The sequence below is a fragment of the Calliphora vicina genome, chromosome 5 (genome assembly GCF_958450345.1).
Source record: "Calliphora vicina chromosome 5, idCalVici1.1, whole genome shotgun sequence".
Lineage (NCBI taxonomy): Eukaryota > Metazoa > Arthropoda > Insecta > Diptera > Calliphoridae > Calliphora > Calliphora vicina.
In genome coordinates this window covers 2,818,806-2,844,625 of record NC_088784.1, presented here as the reverse complement: position 1 = coordinate 2,844,625, position 25,820 = coordinate 2,818,806, and the positions used below count along the sequence as shown (strand labels likewise).

General features: G+C 27.7%; 1 protein-coding gene across 1 annotated transcript in view; it reads right to left on the bottom strand.

Annotated features, from left to right (window-relative positions):
* Positions 1–7,851: 7,851 nt before the first annotated feature.
* Positions 7,852–25,820, bottom strand: part of mspo (M-spondin) — a 79,069-nt gene continuing 61,100 nt past the window's right edge. Inside the window, exons 2-6 of the mRNA XM_065513085.1 lie at positions 21,719–22,092; positions 18,852–19,073; positions 13,979–14,208; positions 8,941–9,306; positions 7,852–8,720 (exon numbers count right to left, since the gene is read on the bottom strand). Of these exons, the coding sequence (XP_065369157.1) occupies positions 8,708–8,720; positions 8,941–9,306; positions 13,979–14,208; positions 18,852–19,073; positions 21,719–22,092 (1,205 nt within the window). The 3' untranslated portion in view covers positions 7,852–8,707. The remainder of the gene's footprint in view (positions 8,721–8,940; positions 9,307–13,978; positions 14,209–18,851; positions 19,074–21,718; positions 22,093–25,820) is intronic.

Here is a 25,820-nt window from a genome sequence, read left to right as displayed (position 1 = left end):
AGACAGTTATGGTTGAGCATTAATAGTTTACCACTAATGTAAAATTTAATAAGTATTCAACAGATATATGTATTTACATAACTTGTAAAAAAAAGTTATTAAGAAATCATTAAAAAACAATATACGAGGATATCGATAGACGATACAATGGATAAGAAAGGAAGAAACATGGGAATATTGAGTCCCAATGATAAAACTTGAATAAAAAGTATTTTTTTTATATTTGTTTAATAGCAGTCATTCCACTATTATAAGGCTTTTTTATAATTCTATTTAAATTTTAGAAGCCGTATTCAGATATTAATCTAGATACATGATGAATGCTCCAAAGTCCATTGCAATTTTTACCATAAAATGACACAGGCTATTCATAAAGTTTTTGAAACATTATTTAAATGGTAAAAAAGTTTTTAAAGCTTCATATAGAATAGAAACATTTCGAGAAATTGATTGGGTACATCCTCAGTAGGGATCCTATAAACATTGGGACACATGGATTAAGAAAGTAAAATATTATGCCACTAATTACCAAAAAAAGTTTGAATTATTAGGCAGTTTAAAAGATGAGACAAATCAATTGATTAAGATTGTCTAAGAAACTCGGAAATCTAAAACAAAGATTTAGTTTAACAATTTTAAAACTTAAGTAAACACAGTAATTTATTGCTAAATATAATAAAATGAATTGAATCAAACTATTTTCATGTAGTGCCAAATTCACTAAAATCTAAATTTAATCCTATAATAACCAATTTTAATTTATGAGCTCAATATTTTATTTACTTCATATATATTTTTTTAATGAAATTTTGAAATCAAACAATAACCAACTATTTTTAAGTGCATATTTTTTATATTTTAATAGCATATTTTTCGTTTTTAAGTGCATATTTTATGCGCATAAAACACTTTTTTTAGAGCATATTTTTGGTTGCCCTGTTTATTAGCCTAAGTCAAATTTATTGTAATTATAATTACAAAGGCGTTATTAGCCTGTTTGCTTTAGAAAACATTTAGCGTATGTTAAATTTTTTTACAACAATTTATTTTCTTTGAACATACGATAAATTGAAAATTTCGTGATAAAATCTAAGGAAAAATCTTAAAATATTAATGAAAACCAATGAAAACTTAATTAATTGAAATACTTTATTCAACAAATATGAAATAAAACAAAATGTGATAAAATATATGCGAATAATATTATGTCAATTCATAAGGTCATTTTGTCATAATATCCTAATATTTCACAATGGTTTAAAAATGTTGTTACTTTCAAGCAAACAAATTTCCTAAGATGATACTACTCTGTATACTATGTTTATTGTGTTATCGTAACCAACCAGCAGAGACCTACTCCGAACGCCTAGACAAGATTTTGTCTAATGTAAATGGTTCAAAATTGTGAGAAAATCAAATCTGTCCATTTTGCCTTCAACAAAATTTAAATTGAGTACTCCGGCACTCTGCATCCGGCCCAAACTATATCCAAAAACAGATGATTTTTATGAACAAGATGTAAATTTGTTGGTAACCCACCGTAAAACACATTTTTATACCCTTGAACATGAGTGGCAAGGGTATATATAAGTTTGTCATTCCGTTTGTAATTTCCTGGATCGTTATAGATAGCGGAATCGATATAGCCATGTCCGTCTGTCTGTCTGTGTGTTGAAATCAACTTTCCGAAGCCCCCAAATAACTCACATACACGATTCATACATCAATATCTTCGAAATTCTTCCGGCTCCGTCGATATTCAAAATCGAGAAAATCGGTTAACAAATGGCTGAGATATAAGTAAAAACTAGGACAACCTCGATTTTTGACCTATATCTGGATTACTAAGTCATTAATATAGACAATATGGATATCTAATGATAGATATTTGAAAGACCTTTGCAACGACGTATATAAGACCATAGTAAGTTGGACATACAATGGGTCAAAATCGGAAAAAAATATTTTTTAACCCGAATTTTTTTTTCATCAAAAAAATTTTTTTTGTCTAAATTCTTTTTCCAAAAAAATTAATTAAAGAAATTTAAAAAAAAAAATTTGAAAAAACTTTTTTTAAAAAAAATTAAAAAACAATTAGGAAAAAAAAATTTTTTTTTTTAAATTTTAAAAACATTAAAAAAAAATTTTGATTTTGTTTAAATAAAAATATTTAAAAAAATACTTTAAGTATAATTTGGTGAAGGGTATATAAGATAAGATAAGATTCGAATATAACTCTCTTACTTGTTATTGTTAGATTTCATTATTTCAAGGTTTTGTTCACTGATGGAAATATTTTAATTTATATGGGTTTGTGTGGCGGAAATCAAAAATCGTAAAAATCTAAATTTTTTAAATACTTCTTATAAGAGTTTTATCAAACAAAGTCACTTTCTTTATTATTATTATCTTTATTAGTTATTTTCTTCACTTTTTCATTACAAAAAAATAATAAAATTCTATGACGTACAACAATTGTATTTTCAATATGAACATGTAAAAAAGTATGGTCGGTCAAGCCCGACCATATAATACCCTACACTAAGTAAAAGAGCAAATACATTTTTCTTTTAAAATTTCAATAATTTATATTTTTGAGTGATTTTCGGAAGTGGGCCTTATATGGGGGCTATGACCAATTATGGACCGATCACCATGTAATTATGTCGTGTGATTTATGTCTATATGAAAGTTATTTATGTTGAATTTTGTGAGTATACCAACATTTTTAAGCAATTTATGCACGTTAAAGTGATTTTCGGAAGCGGATCTATATGGGAACTATGACTAATTATGGACCGATCGTAACAAAATTTGGTGACATGAATTTTGTATATACAAAACTTATTTAGAACGCAATTTGTGGAGATACATTTATAAATTAAACATTTATGGCCAATAAAACCAAATTTCGGAAGGACATTTGTATGGGGGCTAGGTGAAATAAAGGACCAATTTCAGCCAGTTTCAACAGGCTTGGTCCTTGGACCGAAAAAATAATATGTACCAAATTTGATCGAAATATCTTCAAAATTGCGACCTGTACGCACAAGGATTATATGGACAGCCAGCCAACCAGACGGACGGACATCGTTTAGTCGACTCAGAAAGTGATTCTAAGTCGATCGGTAGGTGGGTGTTAGACTAATATTTTTGGGCGTTACAAACATCTGCACAAACGGATAATACCCTCCCCACTATGGTGGTGTAGGGTATAAAAATCATCATTTTGCATACAAAAAATATCGTATGTCTATTTTCACATACGAAATACGAATTTCACGACATTCGTATTTTGATGTAACGATATACATAGTTATTTACTAGAATCATTTAAATGATTGCGACAATCATGTTAATCTTAAATTTGCCATATTATGGTTACCACAATCATATAAATAATGACTATGACTATAATATTGTAAAAATGTTGAAATGGTTACAGTAAACATGTACAACTACATTTTTTCTCTGGGTGTAGATAACCACTTTGCGGTACTATAATCCAGCCATTACTAAACTACTTCAAAGTAATGCATAATGTGTGTAGTAGTCAGTTAAGAGCATGTCATCACTAAGTTATAAATTAGTTTTGTATCTTTATACTGATATTGCTTTTCAATAATGTGCATATTCACTATATATTACTTACCTCTTCATTAAAATGTTTATTTTGATATAAAACAATTTATATTTTTGGTATTTTTATTCTAATTTTTATTTTTATTATTATTTTATACAAAACATTATTGATAATTACATAAATTATAAGATTTTTGTTTTAAACTTACATTTTTCTTTTTCATAATTTTTTTCTTTTTTTGTAATATTTTTCTTGTTAAATTCCAAAGTTCATTTATTTATTTGTTTGTTTATATTTATTAATAAATTAAACTTTCAGAATGCAGAGCATTATATATATATTTATTTATTTGTTTGTTTATAAATAAATTTTATATAATTGCTTATGTAAATGTTAAGACTATGTATAGGTATTGGTATTGGTATATGTTTGTATTGTATTGTATGTATCTGTGTGTATATAAAGAAAGAGTATGAAAGGGAGTCCGTTTTATTATTGCTATTTTAATTTATTTTGTTGGCATAAGAGTTAAATGTAAAATCAAAGGAATGTATACAAAATAATAAATAGTTTGGTTTTATGCGTTTGAGGGCGGTTTTTTTTGTGAAAGTAAAACTCTCTAAAGAGACCTTTGGGGACATTGGGCTATAAATTCCTTTCAAGGCTTTTTAATATTCTATCATCTATCATCAAATGCATATTTATTTTGTTTGCTCAAGTGTTAACCGGTGTTTTAAGTTTTCTATTTATTCTTGCATACATTTTCTTGTTAAAACTTTTCATTTTAATTTATCATCTGATTGCGTTTTTATGTTCAATTAAGTATTTATTCAGCATAGAGTTTAGTTTTGATCTTTGTTTTATTTCATCTTTTATTTTTTTTGTTTTCTTTAGTTTTATTTTATTTATAAAGTTACAATATCTACATTTGTGTGTGTTTTAATGTAGTTGATTAGTATTTATCTTGTTAATTATTTATATATTTAGTTCAAGGTTTGAAGTGAAAAGGGATTTGTTTGGTTTGGGGTTTTTGGTTTCAGCTTATAGTGCTTTAATTCAAGGCTTAAATTACTTAATTGCTATATGTATTCTATGTATGTATAATAATCTTTGGATTTATTTTTTAAATATATAAAATAATAACATTTATTTGTTGTTTTATTCACTTAAAATACGTTTTACCTTGTTTGATTTTTTAAGATTTTCAGAGAAATAATAAATAAATAATGATAAAATTTTATAAAAACACAAACTTTTGTTTAGAAATATGTATTAAAAAAAAATATCAGAATTGTTTGTGTATTCTATAAAAACACAGACATTTCTTGAGAAATATTCGAAGATCATCAGAATTTTTAATTCTTTACGACAGTACAAATTCTTTGGTTCATTGTGAAGACCATATATAAAAACAAGCATTGGCGCTATTTTAGTCAAACTATAGTTTGAATACAAAATGTCTAAGAGAATACCTTACTTATCCTCTGCATCCAGCTTAAATATTTTGGCTATTTTTTGTAGAATCTAGAGAACTTGAGAAGAATTTGGGCCCATTGGTAATAGTAAAACACACGAAGCTAGTAGCAATTTTCTTAATAGGTTGATGGATTACTCAACTGTAGCTACGAAGGTCGCAGATGATAAGGAAGCAATCCATCTCTATGAAGTCACTATTGATCAACGATAGTGAATGAAATAATCGTATTAACTGTATTAACCTTTAATCTCACCTACATTTACATACAATTTTAAGCTAGATTCGACTCCACTAAAAAAAACATTTTAAATCAGCTGAAAAAATTCACTGCCTATCCGCTGTTAAACTCGGATAAGAACTCAAATAGAGTAAAGGCAGCTTAATTAACATGACAAAAAGCCTAGAGGTTTGGAAAACTGGTCATTTGGATTTGACCACCCTGCTTAAATTTTAGCCTCACTTTTAAATTTTTATCGAAAAAACTTGTTCTTAAAATAATTTTATGAAACAATTTATTTTGGCAACAAATGTTCCAAAAAAAAGTTACAAATAAAAAATGTCCTTTAAAAATGAGATATTGACAAAAAGATGTTCTACAAAAATCAGTTATCGATAAATCTTTTTTAGAAAATTTTCAAAAAAAAGAGAAATCGACAAATATTTTCCTAAAAAATAGTTATCGATAACAAATTTTATAATAAAAGAGGTTATCTATAAGAAAAAATTAATACAAACATCAGTTGTCAAAAGGAAAAGTTCAATAAAAATCAGTAATCGTTAATTTTATAAAAATCGGGTATCGAATAAAAAAATATTCTCAAAAATGTGTTATCGATAAAAAATTTCTATAAAAAAAACAGTTATCGACAAAATCATGTGTTATCGATAAAAAAATTTTCTATGAAAATCAGCTGTCGACAAAAAATGTCCAATAAAAATCTGTTATCAACAAAAAATGTGTTATTGATAAAAAAAAATGTCTTTAAAAATGTGTTATCAATAAAAAATTTTGTATAATTATCAGTTATCGAAAAAAAAACAATAAAAATCAATTATTAACAAAAAAATTTCAATGCAAATCAGTTATCGATAAAAAAATTTCCATAAAAATCTGTTATCGATAACAAATTTTCAACAAAAAAATCTGTTATTCATAAAAAAATTGTCTACAAAAGTGTGTTATCGATAAATAATTTTCCACAGTTAACGATAAAAAATGTCCAAAATGTCTATGAACATCAGTTATCATTAGTTATTAAAAAGTAACTTTCAATAAAAATCAGTTTTCGATAAAAAAAAAATTGCCTAAAAATCTAAAATAATATTTTATCGATAAAAACTGTCTACAAAAATGTGTTATCGATAAAACAATTTCTATAAAAATCAGTTTTCTTTATTATCAACATTAAAAATTAGTTATCGATAAAAAAATGTGTTAGCGATAAAAAATTGTATACAATAATCAGTTATCGGTAGAAAATTTCAATGAAAATCACTTATCAATAAAAAGTTTCAATACAAATCAGTTACCGATAAAAAATTTATAGAAGAATGTGATATCGATAAAAAAAAATCGAAAAAAATGTGTTATCGATAAAAAAAAACATTTCTATAAAAATTTGTTATCGATAAAAAATTTTCCAAAAAAATCAGTTATCGATAAAAATAATGTCCAAAAAATTCGGTTAGATAAAACATTTTCTCAGTTATCGATAAGAATTTGTCTATGAGAATCAGTTTTAAAAAGGAATTTTCAGTAAAAATCAGTAATCGATAAAAAAACTTATATCAAAATCAGTTATAAGCAAACAAAATTTTGTGAAAATTAGTTATTAAATATTAATTTATAGAAAAAAAATGCCTAAATAATCTATAAAAAAAATTTTATCGATAAAATTGTTTATAAAAATTAGTTTTCTTTGTTATCATCATTAAAAATCACTTAATGATAAAAAAAATTGTGTTAACGATAACAAATTGCTATAAAAATGTGTCAGTACTCGATACAAAATTTTCTATAAAAATTATTATCGATAAAAATTTTACAAAAAATCAGGTATCGATAAAAAAATTGTCTATAAAAAACGATTAAAAATTGTCTATGAAAATAAGTTATCGACATAAAATTTTTAATAAAAAAGAATTTTCAAAAAGATGTGTTATCGATAAAAAAAATTATAAAATATTCTATATCAAAATTTGTAATATATAAATGTTAAATCAGTTATCGAAAAATGTTAAATCAGTTATCGATAAAAAAATTTCAAAATGTCAATAAAAAAATTAAAAAAAAAGTGTTACGATAAAAAATTTATATTAAAATGTGTTGTCAAAAAAAATTTCTATAAAAATATGTTACCGATAAAGAAATGTCTACAAAAATGTGTTATCGATAACAAATATTTAAAAAAAAATTTGATCTAGACACTTTGTTATCAATAACAAATTTTAATTTGTTTCTATTTGTTTTTAGATGATAAATCCATTAAATTACGAAAGAGAATTTTCCTGAAAAGCGGCTCTCTTTTAATCTAGCGCCTAAAATTATGCCAAAAGACTATAATAATATAATCTAAAACTGTTAGAATGCTTGTTGTAGGCTCCTTTATTTCTATTTTGATTCTTTAAACTAAAAATTTTAAATTAAATGAAAAATTGTCTTGGGAAATAAACGTTTTTTTTAATATATTTTATTAATTTCAATTGCATTTTTTTATATGTTTTTATAATAATTATAAATAAATAGTTTGAAGTATAATTAATTATTTTGTTCACTTAATTAAATATACAATTTCTGTTTTTTTTTTGCATGATTTTTATAGTTTTTTTTATTTATTTTTATGAAAATATTTGATTTAATTTATCTCTCTTAATTTTAGCTTAGGTTTTTTACACTTAGTTTTAAATTATTTATTCCGTTTTTTGGTATATGTATATTTTTTTCTTCTTTTTTGTTTTTGAGGGGGTGAATAATCAGTTTCTCATTAAAAAACTGCTTTCATTAACACAATTTTTTGCTTTTCTTTTTTTGTTCATTTGCATTAAAATCAATTCTGTAAGTTTTTTAAGCCAATTTTATGATTTTTTTTTTAATTTCATCGAGTGTGTTTTTTGTTAATTTAACTTTTGTTTAAATATTGTCCATAGTGTCTCTTTTTTGCCATATTTTATTTTTCTGTTAAAGTGACTGATTGTATTTCCAAATTAAATAGAACTAGAAAACTAAATCAATATTTAAATATTTTATTTTATAGATTTTAAATTGCCTTCAATTGGGAGAATGTAAAGAAAGAAAAAAAAAACAAAAAATATCTGTTTTTAAGTTAATTTATATATTTTTGATAATGTTTTTAGTTGTTATATGTTAAATGAAATTAAATTTTAAATTGTATTTTTGTTTGTCTGACTGACTAAAAACTAAGTGGCTTTTTTCTTCTATAAATATTTTTTTTTCTGTTTTTTTTGTTATATTTTATTTATATGCAGTAAAGTTTTGTTGGTTGGTTGTTTTTAATTATTTTAAAGTTTTTTTTATTTAAATTAATACAATTTTTTTGTCAGAATTATGTTGGTTTGATAAATTTTATTTTATTTAAGTTAAAAATAATACGCCTTTTTTAGAGGTTTTTATGGTTGATTTTATATATTCATGTATTAGACCTGTAAAGATAAAAAAAAATGGAAATTTGAATTAAATAAAAAATCATTTATATTGATTGATTTACAGAAAAAAGCAAATCAAATAAAAAATATATAAAAAATGTTTTTAATTAAAAATTTTTACTGACTACAAAACAGAGTAATTGATATTATATTCAATTTTAATTAATAGCTTGAGTTATTAACAATTCTTTAATACTTTTAATAAAACTCTACTTACCAATTAAAATAGGTCTCTGGTTTATGGCAGCCCTTTTCGCTGCCACACCATTTTGATTCTTTTAAAGGCGGACATGGACGGCCACCACGTTTGCCATGCTTAATGACTTTACGATATCGATGCATTTCACCGATGCCACATGATTTACTGCAGTCCGACCACTCGGACCAATGACTGACACGACAGTCGCGAACACGTTTCGTGCGACGTCTACGATTTGTGGTGGCATGCAGCGATGAAGTTGATGATGATGCTGAAGCTGAAACTGATAATTCGGAACGTCTATAACTATTGGCAATATTTTGCATGATTGCCTGTTTGTCGTTTTTGGGTATGTCACCTGCAGTTGCTGAAGAAGAATTCACCCTAAAAAGATGAAATAAAAAAATATAAATTTTGTATAAACTATTAAATAGAAAAATAATATTTTTAGCAATAATGGTTTCTGTTTTTTTTAAACTAAACTAAACTACCCACAACAAAGTTTTATTTCTTTTTGTCCTTGTGCTTATTTCCATTTAGCTTTTGTAGTTTATGTGTCTTTTATGTTCATACTAGTGTGTGAAGCGCTTGAACATCAAAAATAATTTCCAATCTTTCAATTTGCATTTTTTTCCATTTTCTTGTATATTTTGTTTTTCTAATTTCATTTTTTTTCTGCTCTTGTTTGTTTGTATTGCTTTCACTGCTGCACATTCATGTTAATTTCCATTTGACATGTATGCTCTTGTATAAATGTCTCTATGTCTGTCCACTGTGACTGCATTTGCAAACACATACTCACTTTCATACATACCCAGCAGTTAAGCAAGTACCCAGCAGTTTTAGGAGACAGTTCCGAACTAGTTATTTTACCCATAATTTAGGGTGTGAACTAGTTACATAACTAGTTATATAACTAGTGCTTGTCCAAAGCATGATCCCCTGCTTGACCCCTTTTGATTACAATGAGACTGTCTAATAGCTGGTCCAAAGTAGCCAAAGCATTGGATTCAAATATGGATTACATAGAGTCAGTTACCTTACTAGCTACCTAACTGGTAACTTGCTCAGCTACATATCTAGTTATTTTAACATGTACGGGTGCTAATTGACCTCAAATAGTCATCGAAAAGGACATATCATAGACAGTCCAATAAACGATTGCTTGTAAGCAAACCTTTCTTCGACAACTCTCCAATAGAATGCTTCTGGTGGGTAAAATAACTACTTTCTTAAGTACAGTAGAAAATAAACGTTTAAAGTGACTTCACTATTGGTTACTAAGAGACACTAAAGTGACTATTGACTTCAGGTTATGGTACATGAAATATCAGTATACTTAAGCAAAAATAAAAATAAACTGTATGAGAATTATATCAATACAATTTGAATAAAACCGGTTTATATGAATTACTCACAAAACGTGACTACACTCTAGATTACTTAGGGACACTTATGTGGCAATTGTCTTCACGCTATATTACCTGGGATGTATAAAGTAACCAAATGTCTTCTCTCTACATAACAATGACAATTACTGTCTATAAGGGATACATTGACTACTTAACTGGGGCTAGGTAGTCCATGTATCCCAAAACTGGTCAATTGTCCCCCTTGCTTAGGACATGTAAGTGTTAAAATAACTAGTCATGTAGCTATTGAACTAACTAGTTCCCACCCTAAATGATGGATAAAATCACTAGTTCAGGACTGTCTCCTAGAACTACTGGGTACTTCGTTTAGTTTGTGTCAGTGGGTGTATGATTGCATGCATTTCAATGTTTGTTTTAATTCTCCTTCTCTATTTGCAGCATGTTTCTTTTTGCTACTACCACTTTTTTCATTGAACATGTTCTCATTTTTCATTTGATATGTATGTATGTACCAGTGTTGCAAAACTCAATGAAACTGTACTCTTTTTTAGTACTTTTTTAGACATTTTTCACTAATATACCTAGTTGGTACTTAGTTTTTGAATTTTCTTTATTTTATACAAAAAAAACAACCAATATTTAAATAATTAAAGAAAAACTTCAGAAATTTCGAACGATTTGAGGGCATGGTCATTTTCATGGTTGCTCAAACATAATTTAAAAGCTTATAGCGTAAAGTATTTTATGGTAATTTATGGTATAATTACGAAAAATAAAGCCTGGACATTCTTTTTTTAAATTGTTTCCCAAAAAAAAGTCCGACAAAACCGATTTTTGGCAAAAACTCGAATTCAGCAACCTCTAAACCTCTTCCGAAAAATCTGAAAAAAAATCTCAAAAACACTTTACCCTATATGCTTGAGCACTTATGAAAATAAGAAAAACAACTTTTTTTGGAACAAAATAATGGTCACCTCCATTATTTTCAATTTAAAAGCTTATAGCGTAAAGTATTTTTGAGATTTTTTTCAGATTTTTCGGAAGAGGTTTCTTCTTTTAAAATGTTTCCTCAAAAGTAAAGAAAATTGTGATTTTTTACAAAAATGGCCTTCAAATCCAACATAAACCATGCCAAAGGTAAAATTCAGCATGATTTATGAGCCAGAGTTATGGCAACCATAGGCCTTTCAAATGAATAAAAAATGTCGATGATATCAAATACACACTTTGTTTTATTTAAATTTAATAATAAGAAGCACTTAATAAGAGACCCTTTATAATTGGTACTTTACAACTAAAAAGGAAGGTACTATTTTCATCATAATTTTTAAATCTCAATTTTTTGTGCTTCTGACTTTTATACATGAATATAAATGTATTTTTTACCTCAAATGAGTTATTATTTTATCATATTTTTTATTAAGTTAAATTTTATCTGAAAATTTTTTGTAAAATAGTCCCCATTTTGTCATCACTATAACAAACAAATTTGCATTTGCTGTAGTTGTGTATGACTAGTGTTTTTGATAAGAGAATGTGGTACACTATTCTTTATACCATGTTCATGTGAACTCCCATTTATATAAAAAAAAAATATCCATGAATAGAATTGCATGTCATTTTATATCGATGCCTCAAGGTATAACTTTTAAATTATTGTTGTATGTGGCAAATATTGGCACAATATACTCGTGCAATACATGTATATATTAATTTGTATAGTATTTCAGTTTAAAATTAAACTTTTATGCAATGTTCTCTTAAAAATTACAGAATATATTAATTTCAATAAGTTTGATTCATGTGAAATGGCAATAAATATGGTATCATAAAGAAAAATCGTCAAGAATCAATATTAAATAATAGATATCTCAGACATTAACACAAAAACATTTTATTTTCATTTAGTATAATTCTCCCTTCGACCAAAAACTGAAACTTTGGCCCACTGTAAAAAAAACTCAGACCAACAGGACTATAAGTTTAGTCTACAAAGATGATCTACAAATGATTCGTAGCCCCCGGATAATAATAATAATAAGAGAACTCACCCACTTTAGATTGGGGTTTTGAGTTATCAAAACTATAATTATACCCTACATCATTATAGTGGGGAGGGTATAATACGTTTGTGCAGATGTTTGTAACGCCCAAAAATCTAACACCCACCTTAAAGCATACCAATCGACTTAGAATCACTTTCTAAGTCGATTAAACGATGTCCGTCTGGCTGGCTGATCGGCTGGTTGGCTGTCCATGTTAATTTTGAATATATTTCGATCAAATTTAGTACATATTATTTTTTCGGCTCAAGGACTAAGCCTATTGAAACTTGCTGAAATCGGTGCATTATTTCACCTAGTCCCCATACAAATGTCCTTCCGAAATTGGACTTTATCGGTCAAAAATGTTTAATTTATATATGTATCTCCACAAATTGCGCTCCAAATAAGTTTTATATATACAAAATTCATGTCACCAAATTTTGTTACGATCGGTCCATAATTAGTCATAGCTCCCATATAGACCCGCTTCCGAAAATCACTTTAACGTGCCTAAATGTTGGTATACACACAAAATTCAACATAATTAACTTTCATATAGACATAAATTACACGGTCTAATTTCATGGTGATCGGTCCATAATTGGTCATAGCCCCCATATAAGGCCCACTTCCGAAAATCACACAAAAATATAAATTATTGAAATTTTAAAAGAAAAATGTTTTTGCTCTTTTACTTAGTGTAGGGTATTATATTTTTAAATATTTATTTTGTATTATATTTAAGCTTAATTTGAATTTTATTCATCTAATGAAAGAATTAACCATAGTATATGTACATCACAATTATCTTACAACATAAATTACAACTAAAACTGCTCTACTCCAGAAAGGTTTTCATAAAATTGAGCAACAACCGCCACTGGTATAAACGACAGCCTGAGGACGCGGAGGATTCACCACCATAGTTGCCTGTGCAGGTTGAGAGTTAACAACAACCGTTGATGATGGTTGTGGTTGTTGGGCTCCTACTACAACCGTGGTTGAGGGTGGTGGTGCCATTGAGGCCATTGAGGCACCTATTATTAATGGTGGAGCCATAGCGCCTACCACCATTACACCACCCATAGGTGGTGGCGGTCTATTGACATTAATATTGACTGTAGTACCAGGTCTAGGGGGAGGAGGACCCCAGCCGGGTGGTCCCCTATTAAAACCAGGTCTACCATAAGGTGGTGGCGGTCCACCAAAACCCACACGACCTGGAGGCGGCATTTTTGTAAATGTTGTATAAAATGAAAAAAAAACACTACCTTTAACGTTGAATGCTTATTTCACACTAATTTTGATTTTCAGTTTTAATTTGGTCACATAAATTTGAGGTACTCTTTTTGATATAAAATATTTAAATAGATAAGAAAAATTACAAATCAATCAGTGGCTAATTATGTGTGAATACAACAGATAAAAAATAAACATTTTTGTTTGTATTATTATAAATAAATATTTATTTAATATCTTATCAATTAAACCCAGACTTAGCTTAGGTAAGGTGCTTCCCTGCTACTATTTTAACTGTGATTTTTTGTTATCTCTAACAAAGTGTTGGAAACTGTTTTTATATTGTTTAAATTATGTAGAGTCATTATGATACTTTTATTATATTTGTTAGCTACTTACATGGGATTCATTTTCTCCAACAGTTTCGAGCGTATACGATCTTTTTCGGTGACTGTTGTTGGTGGTGGTGTTATCTCATTTTGCCTCTCACGCTCTATATTCGCCGACAGTTCATTATTCATTTCCACATGATTGTGTTCCATCTCTAAGTGGGTTTGTGTCTGTACTGTCTCGTATTTGCGATCGTCTTCAGCAAAGTTGAACACTTCACTCAGTTCGTATTCTTTGAGCTGAAATGAGATAAATATTGCGAGAAATATTTGTTATACAATTTGTAAAGTAGTAAATTGGTGGTGATAATTTATTGAATTAACAAAATATTAAGTTTAGCAAAACCGAAGTTCAAGATTTTTTCAAAATCGGGAAAAAATATTTTCAAACCCGAATTTTGTTTCATTAAAAACAATACCTTTCACTAATAAATTTAACAAAAAAAAATTTTGAAAAAAAAAATAAAATTTTTAAAACTTTTTTTGGCATTAAATTTTTTCACTAATAAATTTTAAAAAAAATACCTAAAAATATTTAAAATTATTATCTTGATGTTTTAAATTTAAATTCTAATTTTCGAACATATTTAAAAGGCATATTTTCTAATACTTAATGAAACATATTTATCTTAAAATTCATGAACATTTAGAATTTATTCACAATTTTAAAGTTTGAAATTGGAAAATGTGAGAAATTGGCATAAAAAAAAGTTAAAATATGCTTCAAATCCTCTTGGTTTAGAGATTTTTTTAATAATTTAAAAAACGGTCCACCATAGGATCGAATTAACGAACTTAAATTCGAATTTTCGAACATAATATTGCATTGTCATCAGGTTTATACATGTTCTAGAGATTATTTTAACAGTTTTGAAAATTTTTCGAACAAAACTTTGAATTTTCGAACATAATGTTGCGCCGACAGTTCATTATTCATTTCCACATGATTGTGTTCATCAAGTGTATGCATGAATGAAGATTTTTAGGTTCGAAATTTGAAAAATGTAATAAATTGGCCTCAAAAAAGGAAAAGTATCTTTTGTGAGAAACCTTTGGTTTAGAGATTTCTTTTAAAACTTTAAAAATTATTCGAATTTTCGAACATAATATTCCATTGTCATCAGGTTTATGCATGCTCTAGAGATTATTTTAACAGTTTTAAACCATTTTCGAACACAACTACGAATTTTCGAACATAATATTGCTTTGTTTTATTCACAAACATGCCTTTTCTACATTACAATACATCTATCGTTTTACACAAGTAAACTCTCTGTAAAAATTCACACCTTAAACCGTCAATAGCTTAAAAATCTTACTTGTTTGCTTTCTTGTCAGATTTCTACAAAACATTCTCAACTATTATTATTCATTCCTTTGTTGTATTTTCACAATAACCATTCAAGGCATTTGGTTGCTTTTATTGCTTTTGACATAAAAGGTATTAAAAACCATAATCCTATAAATATGCAGGCATACCAAAGCGGAATTCCTTTGAACAATTTCATTTGAAAAGTCTGACAATAAAGGTAGAGATTTTTTTAAACAAAAAATACCTTTAGGTATTTATGCTATTGGAACTATGGCAATTGATATGTGCAAATTAAGCAGAAATTTTCTTTAATCGGTTTTGTAAACTGTGCATGAGTGAGAGAAGACCTACAATAAAGGTATTTGTTAACAAAGTATTTTAACACTTGAAAAATATAAAAAAAAAAAAATGTTTGTCATTTTATAAGTTGTTCTTTGAGTTTTTAGTAGTTTTTTATTGTTTGAGTAAAGAAAATATTTACAACAAACCTTTTTTCTTATAGATTTCCACTTAATAAGTTTTTATTTTCATTGTGTTTATTATTTTATATATTAAATTTTTATTTAAATGTCACAACCATTCTGCTCTATTAAATTTTATGTTAAATAATATAAAACAGAATACTCAAATGTAGCCCAATAACAAGATTTGTTTTTATAGCATATTTTACACAAAAAAAAAAAAATAAATAAATAAAAAATTGCAAAAAAAACTCGGTAAAATATTATTGTTTTATTTAATGTATAATTTCCTATTGTGTTTATATGTGAATTTCCTTTTTTTATTTCCTGATATAAATTATTATTTTCTCTCTCTCTCATTCTCTGCAATACAAATATACATAAACTCCAACATATATTCATAGCCTCCCTAAAGTAGACTTTACAAATGCTTCATTATGCCATTAGGAGTAAAACAGAAACGGAATTTGTAGATTATTACATTAACTAAAGGGTTGCCAGAAGTATAATAAAAGCATTTATGGGGCAAGGGAAATATTTGAAACTCCAAAAAGAATTTAATACAAGAACATATGTAAAAAGCTGTAATCAAATCCCGATTAAATATTCTCCACATTAAACTAGAATTCCACAAATTACACTCGTTTCAACATTGATGCTCTTTCTCACAAACAAGCATGCCCACATTCAGTGTATGTTGTTGTGATTTTTATGACTTAAATATATTACACCAGAACTACAACAACAAACACGTTTATACACATAAAACTTATATACACAGTACATCAGCAAACTAAAGCAACAAATTTAATCATCTATTTTTTTGAGGTTGCCACACATTTTGGTCTATAACATTTGGTACACTAAACCGATTTTTCTGATTTTCAATACCATACAGCCTAAGATAATTATAAACATTTCAGAAAAATTTCATTAACTTAGTTTCAGTATATTAAGCATGAGCGTGATTTACACAAACATACCGACAAGCAGAATTCTATACATTACACTATTTCAACATCATAAGCTCATAGATACATTCACAGTATGTTGTTGTAACTTTTTCAACATAAATAGTTTACACCAGAACTACAACAACAAATATGCTTATACACATTAAACTTATCTATACATTACAAGAACAAACTAAAGAAACAGCGACAATACAATTAAATAATTATATTTTTTCCAGGTTGTCTCACATTTTGGTCTATAACTTTTTGTACATTAAACCGATTTTACTGATTTTCAATACCAAACTGCTCAAGATAATGATAAACATTTCAGAAAAATTTTCATTAACTTGGTTTCTCTATATTAAACATGAGCGTGATTTACACCAACAGACAAAATTCTACAAATTACACTCGGTTCAATATTGATGCTCATGTTCACGTTCAGTATATGTTGTTGTAACTTTTTAGACATTAATAGTTTACACTAGAACTAGAACAACAAATTTTCTTATACATATTAAACTTATCTATACATTACAATAACAAACCAAAGAACCAGCGAAAATAAAATTAAATCATAATATTTTTTCGAGGTTGCCTCACATTTTGGTCTCTAACTTTTTGTATATTAAAGAGATTTTGATGATTTTCAATACCAAACTGCTTAAAACAATGATAAACATATCAAAAAAATTTCCATAACTTAGTTTGTGTATCTTAAACAGGAGCGTGATTTACACTAACATAACATGGTTACAGCTTAATCAAAGTACTTTATAATAACCATGAATAAAAAGACTGTGTAGTATGTTTTTGTTTTTTTCATTATTTTCTCATTGTATTCCATTTAAATCACCGACCTGGCAACTCTTCATTCGTTAGGCCTAAATACCCATTAATTTTGATATTGTTTTTAATGCGTAAACAGGAAACAAAAACATGATTTGTATTCAAAAAAAAAAAAAGAGAGCAAAAAAAATCATATACAAAAATCACAACAACATTAACAAAAAATCTAATTTATATGAATGTGCCTGCTTATGGCAGGCACCCACAATTACAGTCTCTGTGTCTGGCAATAGAACACACGTAAATTACAAACAAATTTCCATTTTCATAGTAATTAAGTAGGGTTCTTTTTCATACGTATTATACATTTTGTTTTACACACTGTTGCCAAAGTAAGTTGGTATGTAAAAAAAAAACAAAAATGAATTTTGACATGATTTATAATGAAATAAATCACTCTGATGAAATATTGAGGAAATACATATATAAGGGGAAGTACGCCCAATAAAATGTTTACATAATTGATAAAAAAATATTTAAATTTTAAAACACCTTTTAAGGATTTTCCAAACAAATTCCTTTCGTTTACTAAATGAAGTATTCAACAAGAGTTTTAGTGAGATTTCTGTATGTTTTTAAGAGCACTGGTTCTCTTCGATTCATGCACGGACAAATAAAGACTGTTTGTGTGTGCCTAGTTGTGGTCAAAAGCTAAATTAAATTTATAAGTATAAAAATTGAATTAATTTTACAGAATTCCAAGTTATTTCAGTGTCGTTACAAGTTTAGAATTCTAAAATCCCTAATCTGAGTTATAGCTATCCTTCCTTCCCTACCTTTACTCTAAATAAACACATTCATAATTTTCCTTTTCCGTGATTGTTTCTCTCACCACACATTGCAACAACTCGTTCATTAATGTTACAACTTGATAGAAAGCCACTGATTTCGTGTTAATGAATCATTAGTATTTATATTTCTTTTTCTTAATGATGTTGTTAATTTTCTACAAAACACTTACTGCACACACGTAAATACACCCGCAGTCATACTTTTAGCTAAAACTCAAACATAATTTGTAATTGAAAGGGAGAGGAAGAAGGCAAAAAAAAAACAAAATGCGGAAGTTTAGCTAATTTGTTACAAATTAAGTTGTGGCGGTTATTAGGGTACAATATCATAGATTATGACAATGAGACCACACTTTCAGTCAAGTATACCCCGTGAATTAGAAAACTTTTTAAAATTTTTTGTGCAATACACTCAAAATTGTTTAAAAACAGAGTGATTTTTTTAACCACTTTTAAAAAAAATATTTCGTGCGAGTTTGTGAGTCATACCCATAGTGCATCAGTAACAACTTACCTTGATAAACTGAAATGTTGCTATTGGCGGTAAACGTTTACTTTTTGGATAAAAGAAACTGCCAGCTGGATGAGCCGGATAACGTGATGTTATGCGATAAATAACACCTTGTGGTGAGGTGGGCCAATTAGGTGCAGTAAACGTGAAACCATTATCCGAGCCAGCATCTAAAGGATCCATTTCTACGGTCACCGTATCAATCCAAGAGCCACCCACACAAAGCTGAAAATATAACAGTTTTAAATAATGAATTATTTATATTAAAAGAATTTCCAGATAGAAAATTTCCAAAATAAATGTTAACCAATTTTGAATGGGTAGGTGTTATAATGTTTAAGCTGAAATTGAAAATATAGTTGAACTTTCAATAACTTGCAACTAATTTTCAGTTTTTCCTTCTTCTATCTATTACTCTTTATCTCATAAAGTTTATGTTGAACTGTCAATACTTTGTGTAGTTTTTGGTTACCGGTTCTTTTCTTTGTTCGGAGGATACATTCTGTCAGTGATGTCGGTTTTTGTGGTTTCCACTAACATTCATTGATGGCAATGATGATGTTCATAATGACAACCATGTCATTGTCATTGCTGTTACTATTGCTACTACTGTTGTCGGTGTGTAGTTGTTGCTTGCACATGCAAAATTTTGATGACAGTATCTTGATTTTCTACCACCGACATCAATGAAAAAAATATATTTTTTTCTATTTAATGAGTTTGATAAAGTTCTATCTAGACTGTTAAAAGGAAACATAGACATTGGTTGAAATGAGAACGTATTAAGGAGTCATGGAGGCCTAAGTATTTGCACCAATATAGATTTTAGATCCCATACAGAGCAATATTTTTGATTGAACTGAAACTGACAGCCACTCAATGGTGGAAATATTTACACTATTTAAACTAAAGTCTACACAGTTTAAATACTTTACAGTAAAGTTTACAAAATTTAAACTATGTAAACTATTGTTTACACTATGTAAACTATTGTTTACACTATGTAAACTATTGTTTACACTATGTAAACTATTGTTTACACTATGTAAACTATTGTTTGCAATATGTAAACTATCGTTTACACTATGTAAACTATCGTTTACACTATGTAAACTATCGTTTACACTATGTAAACTATCGTTTACTCTATGTAAACTATCGTTTACTCTATGTAAACTATCGTTTACTCTATGTAAACTATCGTTTACTCTATGTAAACTATCGTTTACACTATGTAAACTATCGTTTACACTATGTAAACTATCGTTTACACTATGTAAACTATCGTTTACACTATGTAAACTATCGTTTACACTATGTAAACTATCGTTTACACTATGTAAACTATCGTTTACACTATGTAAACTATCGTTTACACTATGTAAACTATCGTTTACACTATGTAAACTATCGTTTACACTATGTAAACTATCGTTTACACTATGTAAACTATCGTTTACACTATGTAAACTATCTTTTACACTATGTAAACTATCGTTTACACTATGTAAACTATCGTTTACACCATGTAAACTATTGTTTACACCATGTAAACTATTGTTTACACCATGTAAACTATTGTTTACACCATGTAAACTATTGTTTACACCATGTAAACTATTGTTTACACCATGTAAACTATTGTTTACACCATGTAAACTATTGTTTACACCATGTAAACTATTGTTTACACCATGTAAACTATTGTTTACACCATGTAAACTATTGTTTACACCATGTAAACTATTGTTTACACCATGTAAACTATTGTTTACACCATGTAAACTATTGTTTACACTATGTAAACTATTGTTTACACTATGTAAACTATTGTTTACACTATGTAAACTATTGTTTACACTATGTAAACTATTGTTTACACTATGTAAACTATTGTTTACACTATGTAAACTATTGTTTACACTATGTAAACTATTGTTTACACTATGTAAACTATTGTTTACACTATGTAAACTATTGTTTACACTATGTAAACTATTGTTTACACTATGTAAACTATTGTTTACACTATGTAAACTATTGTTTACACTATGTAAACTATTGTTTACACTATGTTAACTACAGTTTACACTATGTAAACTACAGTTTACACTATGTAAACTACCGTTTACACTATGTAAACTACCGTGTAAACTAAAGTTTACACTATGTAAACCACAGTTTACACTATGTAAACCACAGTTTACACTATGTAAACCACAGTTTACACTATGTAAACTACAGTTTGCACTATGTAAACTACAGTTTACACTATGTGAACTACAGTTTACACTATGTAAACTACAGTTTACACTGTGTAAACTGTTGTTTACACTATGTAAACTACAGTTTACACTGTGTAAACTGTTGTTTACACTATGTAAACTACAGTTTACACTACCTAGACTAGACGTTTCACTACTTTACCTACAGTTTACACATCAAAAATAATATTTCATTGGATTGACAAATGAAACAGAAGCTAAAAATAATACTTTGTATGATGAAAATATTTTTGAGGGCCCTTTATTTTAAGAGCCCCCTTGTAATATCACATTGTCTACCACTTAACACTCATTATAAACTGCATTGGCATGTTTTGCTTACTGATTATGTTCATTCATCAAAAAATATCTTTTTTGATTCCTTTTGTCTAAACTTTTGCACACGAAATGAGTCTAAGTAATTTGTGGTTTTATTTTCTGGAAAATTTTCTAGCTGACATCTGCTAAATTTAAAAGCAAATTGCTCAAACAGAAATTAATCAACTCTAACAAACATTATTCACTGCTTACAGTTGTTTCTACTTTGCAAAGGAACCAATCAAAAATTAATGGCAAAATTTTGAAAAAATTCATGCATTTTCATACCTGAAATGAGTCGACCCCTATAAACCAATCGGGTGAGGGCACAATGCGTGTCATTAGTGACACTAGACTGTGATTGCTATCGACGAAAAACTTGGCCTCCGTGCGACCAGCACCCGTCATTATGGCTGGCAAATTGAATTCATCAAAGACACTGCGTTCACCTAGGTTTTTGTTGTTGCTGTTGTTGTTTTTGTTACTTGCATTGCTGCGTGCTGTGTTTAGCTGTTGTTTTGACGTTTGTTGCTGCTGTTGTTGCTTTTCACCTTGTAATGTATCCAGTATATCGCTTTTACCCGTTTCAGCAAATTGTTTAACACCGGATGTTGCCTGCTGGCCAATGTGATACAGGGCAAATGTTGAGTCATGTGTACGACCTGCAAAGACAGAAGAGGAAAACAACAATGAATTCAAACGAAATTTAAAAGAAGTTTAAACCATGAAAGTTTTTGCAAATGGTTAAAGATTAAGGTATTCAGATAATAACTCCTCATATTCAAAATCAATGTTTAAAGTTTTATTAAGCTAAGTTTTATTTTGTAATAACGCGTTTTAAAAACCTTTGATAAATTTAAAAATTAATTAGGAATAAGTCCTAAAATTTTAAACATAATTTTCATAGATACAATCCAACAAGGTAATTTTTACTCCATTGTGTATTTAAAGATATTTAAACTTTTTGGGGAAAAAATTATAAAAATTTTTAAATAAATTTTCATATGGTCACTCACAGTAAGTTTTTGTCATTAAAAAATAGCATTAAAATATTTTCATAAAAACGCAAGAACCACAAAAAAAATTATCCATATGACATATTATGACCACCAGATAACAAAACATATTATGATGGTCAACAACAACAAAAACATTAACAACAATAAAATAAATAATAAACATCAACAACAGTAGAGCTTAAATAATTAGAAACATTCGCTTTAATAATTTAAGACATGTAGTTTAAAACAATATTGTTAAAGCAAACCATTAGAGATTTAATTTAAAGATAGACTATAGATAAAAATGGTTATTCTAGTTATAGATAAAAAAATTGTACCCAATTACTTGACCACCACTGTGCACAAATGCGTTTTTGTCATTATCAGTTTTTATGTTCAAAAATTTGTATTTTTTTTTGGTTTAAAAACACACACTGATAACTGCGTGTCAGCAACAGTTGCAGTATTTTTTATATTTTATTATGTTTTTATGCATTTCTACTTAAATATATGTGAAAAAAAAACAAATAATAAAAAACCTAACGAATGTTTTAAACATTAAAAATATAATTTAAATGAAAAAGATTAAGTGGAATTAAACAACAGACAATACAATTTAATTACTTTAAATTAAACATACGATATAAAAAGAATTTAAAAAGATATAATTTAACAGAAAAATAAATGGACTGATGATTCTAGATGTCGAAAAAAAGTAAAAGAAAAAAATTTTATGAAAAACCCACATACTTCTTTAAACATATTTACGAATGATGTCGATTTGCATATTTCAATTCAACAAACCTATTTTCTAATTATGCTGATACAAATTATTTTGACCACTTCTCAGATTCATAGTCAGATGGTTTAAATTAAAATATTAACCGAAATACGAACTTCAATAACAATTTCTTTTACCTTTCTATGTCAGTATTGCTGAAATTGAGAAATAGTTAAATTTTTAGTTACTTTTAGAAATGTTTACAACCAAAAAATTTCTCACACACCCCACGTACATATGAATACAGTTGCCGTAATTTTCCTTTATGATATATCCCATCTAATATATATTCTTGTCAAAAATAAATAACCCACTATTAACTAAGTGTTAAATATACTTAATAAATTTGCCTTAGAATTAGCAAAATTTTAAAAACAGCAAAATCTTTCTACAAAAAAAATCACAATTTTCTGTACAAATTTATGGTTTTTTAAAAGAATAAAATACCGTTAATCCCCCCCCAAATTGTAAATGGCAAACATGTGCAATTTAAAAGAGGCCTTAAAAATAAATTATTTAAGTTTAATTTCCTCAAACAACCACATCACCAGCATCATTATTAATACGAAAGTAAAATGATGGCGATTAAAATGGCGTCACTTGAAATTTGTAGTAGCGGTTAAAAATTTAATTAAAATTTCCACTCCCCTTTAATTCTTGATTATGTAGCATGAACGGGCAGAGTTGGTAATATGGTACTTTAAAAGAAATATTTATTTTTAATACCCTTCACCATAAGTGGCAAGGGTATATATAAGTTTGTCATTCCGTTTCGTTATACCGAAGTCAATATAGCCATGTCCATCTGTAGGTTGAAATCAACTTTCCGGAAAATCGGCCCATATATGGCTGATATAAGGAGAAAAACCGCGATTTTTTAAAAATGTTTGTTCTAAATCTGGATAAATAAGTCATTAATATAGACAATATTGATATCTGATGATAGATATTTCAAAGACCTTTGCATATAACGCCATATTAAGTCGGACCTACAATGTGTCAAAATCGGAAAAAAATTTTGATTCGAATTTTTTATCACAAAAATAAAATTGTCAAACTATTTTTAACCCTAATAAATTAAAAAAAAAAATTAATATTAAAAAAATAAATCAAAATTTTTTTTTTGGCATAAAATTTTTTTCACTTAGTTAGAGGGGGTGAAATTTGACATTTTCGCCAAACAGGTGTTTTTTTCTCATCCATGTAACTTATTACCTATTGTTCATATCTAAATATGTCCTAAATAGTTTAGATAGCTATTTCTTCAATCTTTCGAAAAAAAAATAAAATTTTATTTTCCAAAATCAAAAACGTTTTTGACTTTTTTTCAAAATGGGCCCTTTTTTGAAAAGAAAGCTTAGGTCATTTCCTTGAAGAGCTTTTTGGTCGCTTAGTGGGATGCGAGACATAAAATTTTAGACTTTTTTTAAAAAAAATTTTTTTTTTTTTTTTGCTCAAAGGAAAGCTTAGTTCTTTTCCTTTAAGAACTTTTTTGTCGCTTAGTGGGATGCAAGTGGGTTATATGTATATCAAAATAAATGTTTTAACTCAAGATATACAATTTTTTGCTTTTTTTTGTTTTTGATTTTGGGAAAAAAAAATTCAAAATTGTTTTATTATACCCTATAGGATGAGTGACAAGAGTATATATAAGTTTGTCATTCGGTTTGAAAATTCTACATTTTTCATTTGTGACCCCACAAAGTATATATATTCTGGATCGTTATAGATAGCGGAGTCGATATAGCCATGTCCGTCTGTATGTTGAAATCAACTTTCCCTAGCCCCCAAATAACTTACAAACATGATTGATACTGTTACGAAATTGTACTTGAATTCAAATATAAAGATTTTAATGGCTGACTTAAAGTTGCATAATGCTATTTGAAAGCAGTGCCTTTCAAACTGTAACATATCTGTGGGCATTATTAACATTAAATAAAAGCTTTGAGTTGATCATTGATTGTAAGTATGGCAACGCTGAATGTTTGCTGCGACTCGTATATTCGAATTCGAATATTCAGTTTTGACAGTTAAAGAACATTGTAGAAAGTTCACCACAGATGGCGTATGTATTAGAAAGCTCTAGGCTTCGAATATACGAGCTTTGTCAGTTAAAGAACAATATAGAGTGCAGATGGCAGTGTTATAAATAGTGGCAGAGGTTGCAGTCGTTAGTGAGTTTATCAGAGAAACATCAACTGAGTGCCTTAAAGTGTGTTGTATTTTCAAGTGAATTCGTGTACATTATAAAGTGTGTCTGTATTTCTGCGAATTTAACAAAAACACTGAGTGACTATTTAATTCTGTTGTTGTACATTTTAAATAAATTAAGAGTTGTTACAATTTTCAAACTACTAAACGGATTTTATTTGCAATCAAAAGTATCCGGTTTATTTAAAGGAAATAAACCAACGTTTTGAAAAGGTTAAACGTAACAATTAATATATCGGGAATCGGCCCACAAAAGGCTGAGATATAAGGAAATAACCGGGACAACCTCGATTTTTGGCCTACTTTTTATCTATATCTGGATTACTAAGTCATAAATATAGACAATATGGATATCTGATGGTAGATATTTCAAAGTCAATTGCAACGATGTACA